The 10993-nt window shown below is 50.1% G+C and overlaps 1 protein-coding gene across 1 annotated transcript; it reads left to right on the forward strand.

The window, feature by feature from the left end:
- Window positions 1-1896: 1896 nt before the first annotated feature.
- Window positions 1897-10607, forward strand: LOC140901171 (blue-sensitive opsin). The gene is made up of 5 exons (XM_073319517.1): window positions 1897-2257; window positions 5300-5468; window positions 8602-8767; window positions 9554-9793; window positions 10476-10607. Exons 1-5 carry the CDS (start codon window positions 1897-1899, stop codon window positions 10605-10607), a joined length of 1068 nt encoding a protein of 355 aa, XP_073175618.1.
- Window positions 10608-10993: the final 386 nt, after the last annotated feature.

Below are 10993 nucleotides of genomic sequence, written 5' to 3' on the forward strand. Positions count from 1 at the left end.
GTAATTCAGTTGAGACGTCAGCCTAGAAACCCCAGTACGTATTTAGACTATAAACTTTTGGGGGCAGGGACAGTCTTTTTGTTCTGTGTTTGTACAATGCCTAGCACAACTGGTTCCTGGGCACAACTATGGCTAGTAGATGCTACCACAACGCATCCCAGCAAACAACAATGATAATAACTTCCTCCTGAAGGACAGGAGGTAGGCAGGAGCTGGCCGTGGACAGGAGTGGTTGGTCAAGAAGAGCCTTGCAAAAGAAGAAGGCTGGTTGCTTCCCAACATGTGGACATGCCCAAAGCTGATGATATCGCTCAAGTACATTTAATGTTGCAATGTTCCAAGGCACCTATTCAGATGCTATTCTATTGTGAGCCAGTCTGGGTGTGGGTTCAGGTTTGCCAAGCTCTGCGTCTACAATCCAAAATTCAAGTGTTGCTGCTTCAGCCGTCCCTACTATGAGGCCAGAACCTGCAGTGAGAGGACCTGATTCTGCTCAGAATCCAGTTCACTATTTTGAGTATTCAGATGTTCATGAAACCCCATACATTTCATAAATTTTCCCATGAACAATTATTAATCTGAACGTTGGAAGGGTGAGAGTCATTGTTTTCTGTCTAAAGAAAAGGAGGACTTGTGGCACCTTAGAGACTTAACAAATTTATTTGAGCATAAGCTTTCGTGAGCTACAGCTCACTTCATCGGATGCATTCAGTGGAAAATACTGAATGCATCCGATGAAGTGAGCTGTAGCTCACGAAAGCTTATGCTCAAATAAATTTGTTAGTCTCTAAGGTGCCACAAGTCCTCCTTTTCTTTTTACGAATACAGACTAACACGGCTGCTACTCTGAAACCTGTTTTCTGTCTGAAGTTTCAGACAGCAAGCCAGTGAGGGAGCAGAAAAAATACCATGTGACTTAAGTGACCAACCACACACAGCAAATATCAAATACTGAACAGTCCAAGCAAGCAGATTACAAACAACCCAGCAGTCAGAAATTGCTTTTCCAAATTATTTGCTGAATATTGGCAACTAACAAATACAATTGCAGAAGCAAAAACAATTGCAGGTAAAAAATAGAACCCAGGAGTCCTGACTCCACATCCCCTACACTAACCACTAGACCCTCCACCCTGTGGAACAGAGCCCATTGTACAGATGGGAAATTGAAGCACAGAGAGACTAAGTGACTTGGCCATGGCCACACGGGGTGTCAGTGGCAGAGCTGGGAATTTAACCCAGGTCTCACAAGTCTTAAGCCAGTGCACTAACTCCCAAACCATCCTTCCTCTCAAATAATTTGACCAGCTCACCTTCTTAGCTACTGGGCAGTCACAAGGGTTACCATTTACATCGAATTCAAGTGGGTACAGAAATTCCTCTCCAATACTCCTGTCTCTGTTCTACCGTTCTACCCACCTATCATTCTTTCATGGTTAGCACCTGTCAATTTATCGCTCTGCTCCTGCCTCACCTCACTTCCAAATAAACCAAATTCCTTCAAAGATATTAAACACTTAATGGAAATTAATACGCCTTAAGGCAGGTTTTGGGGCCAACTAGCTGCTTAGAGGGCGCTTAAACCATCAGCCCCTCTCAATCCCGTTGTCCTTGTCATACAAACTTAGCCTAGACCCTAATCCGCCCCTCCCGCCCTCACTCCCTCCTCCACTCCAGCAGAAGTGGGCGAAGGATATAAAAACCCCGATGGGATCCTGGCGCTGCCAGCTCTGGGATGTAGATGAGGGACAACACACCAGCTCTGCATTCTCTTAAGGATTTCTGTTGGGGGTGGGGGGATTGTTTTTTACTGAGGTCGACAATAGAATTAAATTGGTTTTTAAAAAAGAAAGAAACAATTAAATAATAAAGAGCAGCTGCTAAAATAACAGAAGGATGAACGGGACAGAAGGTATCAATTTCTATGTGCCGCTCTCCAATAAAACAGGGCTGGTGCGGAGCCCCTTTGAGTACCCACAGTATTACCTAGCTGAACCCTGGAAGTACCGAATCGTGTGCTGCTACATCTTCTTCCTCATCTTCACCGGGCTCCCCATCAACCTCCTCACCCTCCTTGTCACTTTCAAGCACAAGAAGCTGCGGCAGCCACTCAACTACATCCTGGTCAACCTGGCCGTGGCCGATCTCTTCATGGCTTGCTTTGGCTTCACTGTCACCTTCTACACGGCCTGGAACGGCTACTTTATCTTCGGGCCTATGGGCTGTGCCGTGGAGGGCTTCTTTGCGACACTGGGAGGTAAGAGCTCAGCGGCGGGAGCTGAGGATGTTCAGGGAAGGGGGAATGATGCATGCACTTGCCTGGATGGAGGAAGGAGGAGCGAAAGGAAGGTCTAGTTTGCCCTGGGTTTATTTCCAGTTGGAAGCATGCCATCCAGGCAGATGGCTTTCATTCAGTCTGTTTCTCCTCACTGAAAAATTCTTGGCTGCACTAGTGGGCTAGACACTGCACGTTTCAGCACGGGCTAGACATGCAAGTAATTACCCAGGGTTCCAGGCAGGTTTGTACAGCCCCATGCTACCGCAGATTCACTGCTCTGGTGACACTGAGCTAGCTATGACATCCCCTAATTGCAGCGTAGACATGCCTTATGTGGCATCAGTACATTATGCCACTCCCGGAAGGGTGTGTTGCATTGTAATGCAAAGGTACCACATGGTTAAACGAAACGGCCATGCTACATCCTCACACAACAGTATGGCACAGTGATTTGAGAACCAGCCCAATGACAAGCTATGAGCCATGCCCAAAATAGACTGGGGACTTTTAAAAATTGTTCTGGAAGCCCATGTTGACTGCAACCACACCAGGAGTTTCAGAAAGGAGGCAATGAAAAGAAATCAGCCCAAGCCGCAAAATTCAGCTAAGGATCTGGGACCCAAAGTTCAGGGGTGTTTGAATTGGGAAGGGCTGGGTTTGAGCCCATCGCTAGGGTCCACACGAAGGCAAGCACATCTTGAGATTAATCTGGAAACTGCCATGGTTTTAGCAAGATCCTCCACCACTGTTTAGAATAAGCCCTGCTGAATTCTGTGTGGAAGCCCTTCCCAGCAGGTCACTCTCAACGCTCATTGGCAGCCTGACTGAAAATGACTCTTCCTTCCATGGTCTGACCTGGAGCTATTGGGCTGAGGTGGCTAACGCATGTATTTGAGCATCTGCAGTGCTGCTGGGAGCACTCATGTACAGAACTGAGCACCTGAAGGCAGATGCCCAGGTTTGAGTACTGCCCCCTAATACAAAGGCTTTCACCTCCTGGGCTATGCTAGTCATGTCAACCCGGCCAGACATTAGTACCACATCAGAGACCAAGTCAGTGGCCTGCGTCAAATGGGTGGGCCTTTATCCCCTGACAGGCAGCATCACAACCAACATTAATTGGGCCCCCTTATTGGTAGCCTCAGCAGAAGGGTCCAGGACTAAAAAGTCCAAGAGACTGAAATTCCCTTAGGGTGGTTCTTTAGAACAGTGCCTGGGAAACTTACCCCATGTTGTTCCAGTTCCGTGGAGAAGTGGAAGACATCGATACTAGGGCTGTCATGGGGAATACAAAATAATGTTTGGTGCAACAGTAAGAACTCCAGGAGCATGTAAGCTTGCCCCAGGTTCCCAGTGGAAGATGCTATCACGGTTATATAAAACCAGTGGTCCAAAGCAATGCATCTTACAGCAGCGATGCTGCAGTTTGGAGCAAGGACAGGTTTTTTATACTGGAGGAAGGGCAGGTCAGTATTTGGGAGGAGAAGGAAGATCCGATCAGTATCAGCGAAGGACAGATGACCCCATCTGTATTTGGGAAGGGAAAATGAGTCTCCTCTGGGCTAGAGATGAGGAGCTTGGTGCTTATGGAAGAGGAGGAAAGGTCTAAACCTGGGAGCAGAATGAGGGTTAATTGTGTATCAGGGAGCTGAAGGAAGATATGGTTGCTCTCAATAAGAGTAAAAATGACATGGTCAGTCTCAAGGAGTGGAAACAGGGTTCAGTCTCTATTTCTGAGCAGAGCTGCACAAGTAGTGCAGAAATTTTCCAGCGGTGACTATCCAGCGGTGTTTTCAAACCCAACTGATCTGACCGCACTCGTGGCTCTTTGATCTTTCACTCCTGCAAGCAGGGTTGCGATCGACTCTCCGTGGCACAACCACTTGCAAAAAAAGTCTATTTTCAAGCAACATGAATTAATTTTACATCTCTGTGCTCATCCAACCAGCAAAGAGAGATGATACCTGCGGACTTATCCGGCCAACCAAACACAGCTCAGAGAGCAAATTCTTGAAGGGAACAGTTTTCAATCAATGCAAGGAGTTTAAAAAAAAAAAAGGCTAAAATTTCACTGGGTAATTTTCACTCCTGAATACATTTGAGGCAATGGGGATATTCCTGCCACCAGGAAAAGAGGCTCAACAAATCTGGTCTATGCCAGGGATTGGAAGTGGGGCCAGGTCTATATTAGGGAGCAGAGGAAGGGCCACTTAGTGTCATCACTAATTCCTTCAGTGAAAAGGCCTCATCTCTGTGCCTGACAACAGCTTCTAACCTTTCACGTTCTTTCAGGCCCTCTGTCTTATCCAGGCTTCCCATTTCTACCCAGCAAAGAACAAGGAGAGTCTCAACTGTGGGGGGAAAGAAAGAAAAAAGTTTATGCTAAAGGGAAGCCGCAAGAGCTACTGTTCTTCATGAAAGCTGAACAGAGAGTGTAGCTATCAGCGGATGAGCACGTGCTGGGGGCATTAACAGGCTTATGGCACAGGCTAAACACTCATAATCCCCTAAAGTTTGATTATCCTTTGATAAATAAACACACCAGCACCTGCCCAGGCTCATTCTCCTGCAGTGGGAACACATACCAAATACCCATTTAGACTCTTAGAGCCATCAGGACAGGTTCAGACATGGTGCAAGCGAGGGTTCATGCCTTGAGCCGTATTTCCTCACACCAGGTCGAGACTTGGCCCATTGACTTTAGGGGATGACAAATGACCAGGGCCCTAAACAAGACACTCAGAGACTCAAAAGGCCCTTGGGCTCTTTATATGGCCATTTTGGGGGCAGACTCTTAGGCACTCTAAAGGCAGACTCTGCTCAAGCCACAGTGAGATGGGGAAGCTGCAGGGTACCGGATCCAGTTCAGCCCTGTGACGCAACTCCTGGTTCTGTACTGTACCCACCAGACCATCCTTCCCCTCTGTTTAGATAAGAGCAGGTTTAGACAAGTTCTTGTCCCCAATGTCCTTTAACAGCTCACTCATGTTAGATTGCTCTGTCTGTCTCTTTCTCCCCCAGGTCAGGTTGCCCTGTGGTCGCTGGTTGTCCTGGCCATAGAGCGTTATATCGTGGTGTGTAAGCCCATGGGCAATTTCCGCTTCTCTGCCACCCATGCCTTGATGGGCATCAGTTTTACCTGGGTCATGTCCTTTTCCTGCGCTGCTCCACCCCTGTTTGGCTGGTCCAGGTGAGTAATACGAAACACAGACAGTATTTACACCATCCGGACAAAGACTGCCATCTAAATACTTGAATCCCAAATACCCAGGTGTCCCCCTGTGCATGAGCCCTGGAAGCATGGAAGCAATTATGGAGCTGAACCTGATCTGTGTATCTTGGGTTGATACTGGGGTAATGCCATTGACTTAAATGGACTTACTCCTGATTAATGCCAGCGCTAATGAGAGCAGAATCAGACTCTGTGCTTTGGGATGCTTCCTGAAAATGTAACCTCATGCATCTGGGCATTACAAGCTTCCTCACACAGCTCTGCCAACGCACCTCTATCCTACCCGACAGCCTTCGCTGCTATTCCTGTCCTAGACTCCCCACATACAGCGCTGCTAAGGCACCACCTCAGTCCTGATCTTCAGTATCTCCTGATAGTCCAGTCCCGGGTTTCACCCCATCTCTGCCAATGCTTTTCATTCTGGCCCAACATCACCACCTGCTATTCCATTTCTGAGTCCCACACAGAGTTCTGCTGGGACACCGCAATCCCGACCTGCAACCCCTTCCCTTGCTGTTCCAGGCCCGAAAGCTCTCTGATCAGCCCAACCACAGGAAGTGAGAACTCACCACAGGAAGGGCAAATACAGACCTACATATTCTTTTCTTGCTACCGCAGAGGGGAAATGACAAAGGAGCCCAGGCCACCAAGCAAAGGGAGAAGAGACTCTCTGTACTTGCTTGTGAGCAAGGAGGAAGCACGGTCTGCTCATAATACAATTGTCTAATGCCATAGGCCACCAGCTGCGCTCCGTCGAACAGCTGTGTTCTCCTCCGGGGAGCCAGCCACGCACACACTTGTCCCCATTCCAGCAGTCACTGCAGACTAACCTAGCAAGAGCAGAATTCTGAGTGAAGAAAAGGTAGGGGCCCAATCCCGCAATGGCAGCTCCCGGGGCTAATCCTTACATATAACAGTAAATCCCAGTTAAATCAATGAATTAAGATTAAGGTTACACATGGCGTAGACCTTATTGTTTCAAGTTGAGCCCAAATATCACACTGGCCAGGAGCTGGGTGGTCAGGACTGAAGCACAGTATGGGAATCCTCTGCTGTATAGACTCCGTGGATAAACACAGGACTTGAGCATTAAGGAGGGCTGTCAATCTGGTGTCTTTCACATGAATTCACTTGTCATTTCCCCTCCAGCACAGGCAAAGCAACTGCCCTCGCCACAGCCCTCCTGCTGCACAAATTTGGGACCTGATCCCGAAAAAGACTTAGATTTACTCCTGGCAGCAAACCCATTGAAGTCAATGGGGTTACTTGCTTGAGTAAATTTACTTACGTGACTCTGCAGGGATCAGGACATTAGCTATTAAAAGTAACAAAGCTGCTTTTGAGTCATAGGAACCCAAAATCTGATAAACTAAGAAATATCAGAGGGGTTTTTAGTTTGGACCCCCTCCCCGCCCCCCACAAATCTCTCTCTTTATGGAAAAGCACTAAAGAACTGACTAGGGATGAAACCAATAGGATGCTGCAGAAGTGTAACCGGGGTCCATTTAGCTTTGCCCACAACCCAAGCTCGACCCACAACAAATATTACTCCGAAGTCCAATGGGAGTTCATAGAGGACGAGATCCATCCTATAGGTCTAATTAAAATCAAAATCCTTCCTATAGAATTTTACAGCAGGGAAAGAATCCTCTTTTGAATTCTGTAGGCTCCTCTGAAAAGCCTATGGAAAGAATCTTATTCTACTTTGAATTCTACAGGCAAAAATTTAAACAGACGCAAACGATAGGTCCATCAATGGCTATTAGGCAAGATGGTCAGGGACGCAGCCTCTCAGCAGCAGGGAGTCCAAGACGCCTCAGAGTTCATACCTGCACTGAGCCATAGTAGGTTCCCCGTCATCTCTGCTCCTCAGGAGAAAGAACAGGTGGCACATGGCAGCCAAATGCTCAGCCGTGTAGGGACGGGAATAAATCGCCTGCTCCCCGTGGGAGAGAGCGTCTGTCACAACAAACTGATGTCTACATGTCCAAGTGCAATGTGTCAGCACAGAGCAAACGGCAAACATGCCGCCTTCTCCTGAATGAATCACCGCCCCTGCATGATCCTCTCCTGGGCTGCATGGCCCTGGGGCACGGCAGCTCTCGTCACCCAGAGAAGGAGTGCGGCAGGCTCACCAGAGCCCCATGTGGAAGCATGCACTTCTGCCTCACACCAATATGCCAGAGGGGGTGCATTGGCAGAGCTGGGCATGGGGAGCCCAGGATTTGAGCAGGGGGTTGGACTAGATGACCTCCTGAGGTCCCTTCCAACCCTGATATTCTATGATTCTATGATTGGCATTGCAGAGGGTGGGGGCTGCAGGTCAGGATTGAAGGGCATGGGCCGAGAAATTTGGAAGGAGCACACACAGTGCCTGGCCACAGCGCCATTGGCTGGTGCTATCATTCTCAGAGGCTCCAGGAATTGCTAATGCAGCACCGTGGCTACTCCGTGCCTGCCGAGTGACCCATCGTGGCGAGGTTTGCCTCTGTGGCTGTTCTGCCTCTACTTCCCCGTCATCCAAGCCCCTCTATGAACTTGCTTAGGCTCCAGTGACCTTCTGAGCTCAATCTCTTCATTCACTCTTCCCCCGTTCTCCCCCGGCTAGCAACAGAGTTTATCCAAAACCAGAACTCAGAAGTCCAAACGCACACGAAGTTCCCCATCTTCCCTTCTTCAATGTCCACTCACAGGCTTTACCTGGCTCGGGCTCTGCAGAACCATGCGTGCTCTCTGCAGTGCCTTCTTCCAGCAGCTCCAGCACCACACAACCTCCTGTGTTCTGGGCTTCCCTGGGTTACTGCCAGGCTTCCTCCTGCCTCTGGAAGTCTCAGCTACGCTCTCAAACACACCCTGCCTGCAGGTGCCTGCTGCCTTTTATACTGCAATCACCTGGTTGCTCTCCTGTGGGGCTCATCTTGTAATCAAGGGCTGGCTTAGCCGCAGGCTCTCCAGCCCATGGGCAAGACACCCTGCTGCAGACACAGAGACTCTAGGTCACCTCACCAGTTTCAACGCAGCCCCACTCACGGGGGCCCCTGTGAAATGCGCGACCTAACCCTTCTGCTTTGCTTGCTCTCTCACTCCGCAGATACATACCCGAGGGCATGCAGTGCTCTTGTGGCCCAGATTACTACACCCTCAACCCTGACTACCACAATGAATCCTACGTCGTCTACATGTTCATGATCCACTTCATCATCCCGGTGGTGGTCATCTTCTTCTCCTACGGGCGGCTCATATGCAAAGTCCGAGAGGTAGTGTGTGGGTTGAGCTGCTCAGGGTTTGACGAAGAGAGACGAGCATGAGAGGGTAGAGGGTGTTGGTCCTCAGCTGGAGAACAGGCTCCCTGAAGCACAAGGAGCACCATCCAGTGGGCAATGCAAGCCTGCATGGGTTTGGCCAGGTCAGACTAGACAATCAGAGTGGTCCCTTCTTGCCTTGTAATCTATGAATCGCCCCCGGTGTTAGCTCTGTTCACTCCCCCATCTCCTCTGGAGGCAGGCCCAGGCTTAGCAGAGAGGCAAGAGACATAAAACTTCACACCCATAATTTATCAGCGGGCGGTGAGGGGGCTCAAAGCCTCACAGGGGGATCGAAAGCAGGGATGATTCTCCGCAAGCGCAAATCAGGGTCACGCGTGTGCCCCTTTCAGCCTCTCCTTTCTCCAGGTAAGAGAGTTTATCGGCTGCACTTTATGACTTGGTGGGTGCTGCCTTGGGTGCGAGCCATTCCACGTTCCATGTGTAAATCTAGTCTGTGCTCCAGAACTAGCCCGGGTTCAGAGCCGTGGAGCTAGCCCCTGCCCCTGGATCTCATCCATGTTCTGTGCAGTGGTTAGATCCCCTCTGGGCATAACGCAATACCAACTGAAATGTCTTCGGCCCAGGGGTCAGCCTTCCCAGCAAAGGGGTTCCGACCTGCTCTCTGTCCCCTGACTCCAGCCATGTCAGATATCCAGTTCTCTCTAGCTTGCCCGGTGGGAGACAGCTCAGCACTGTGCAATATGCTCCTTGGCTCACTGCCCTCTCCTTCTCCCACAGGCAGCCGCGCAGCAGCAGGAGTCGGCAAGCACCCAGAAGGCGGAGAGGGAGGTGACCCGCATGGTGATCCTAATGGTTCTGGGCTTTCTCATGGCCTGGACGCCCTATGCCTTGGTGGCATTCTGGATCTTCACCAACAAGGGAGCGGAATTCACCGCTACTCTCATGTCAGTGCCTGCCTTCTTCTCCAAGAGCTCCTCTCTCTACAACCCCATCATCTATGTCCTCATGAACAAACAGGTGAGACTCCCAGGGCCAGGCAGAGGAACCCTCCCTGCCAAAGCTGTTCCTGTCCTAGGCTTCCCCCAGAACTCTAAGGGTGCACCCTGAACCTGGCCTATAGCACCCCCTGCTCTCACAGTTCTGCGTCCCCAGCCAATGCACCTCAGTCCTGACCTGCAGCTTCCGCCCCTGCTATTCCATCCCTGGGCTCCTCTACTCAGCTCTCCAAATGCACCTTGATCCCAACCTGCAGCACCCCTGCTACTCCACTCCCTGGGACACCACCCAGCCCTGCCAACCCAACTCAATCCCTCTATTATCCCAGTCCAGTGTCGGTGCTGCCAACACATCTTGATCCTGACGTACAGTCTTCTTGCTACTCAAGTCATGAGCTTCACCACAGCTGTGCAGATGCATCTTCCTCCTGCCTAATAGCACACCCCTGCTATTCCAGTCCCAGAACAAATTCCAGTTGAATCTGGTATCTGTCGCTTTCTGCCTTAATTTGTTTAGTGCTGCCTATGCAGTTGGAACAGCTGCCACATTTCGCCACGAGGTGGTAGCATCTCTGTAGTGGGCGAGGTATTATATCTAACCCAGCAAAGTGCTCTTTGTCTGGTGACCAGAGGGACGGCTCCACTGGCCATCGTGGAGGTATGTGCTGTGCAAAGGTGCCACTGCTCTCTCTCTCTCCCTTCAGTTCCGTAACTGCATGATCACCACAATCTGCTGCGGTAAGAACCCCTTTGGGGATGATGACGTCTCCTCGACCGTATCCCAGAGCAAGACCGAGGTATCCTCCGTCTCCTCCAGTCAAGTGTCACCAGCATAGACCATGGACAGTTTGAACTTGGGGGACCTGCCACGCTCTGGGATCAAGAAGTAGAAACTGACGCACCCACGTACCCTCTGGTCCACGAGCTTGTCTCATGCGATTACTCCCTTGTACACCCATCATCACATATCACACCTGCTCAGGTGTGCACAGGAGAGCCCTCCCCTGTGAAAATAGTGGTGTCGATACTGAATGTGGCCCCACCCTGCAAATAGCTGTGCACATATAGAACCCACTTATGCAAAGGCTCGCTTGTGCATCTGCAAACCACTTGTGCAAGCAGCCTGCCGTGCAAATATCAATTAATTCTGAGCCCTCTCACGCAAACCCTTGCACGCCTTGCTGCACACACTCACGCAAAGCCAGTACCAACTTGTGCAGAC

This window comes from Lepidochelys kempii, chromosome 21 (assembly GCF_965140265.1).
Source record: "Lepidochelys kempii isolate rLepKem1 chromosome 21, rLepKem1.hap2, whole genome shotgun sequence".
In the NCBI taxonomy this organism is placed as follows: domain Eukaryota; kingdom Metazoa; phylum Chordata; order Testudines; family Cheloniidae; genus Lepidochelys; species Lepidochelys kempii.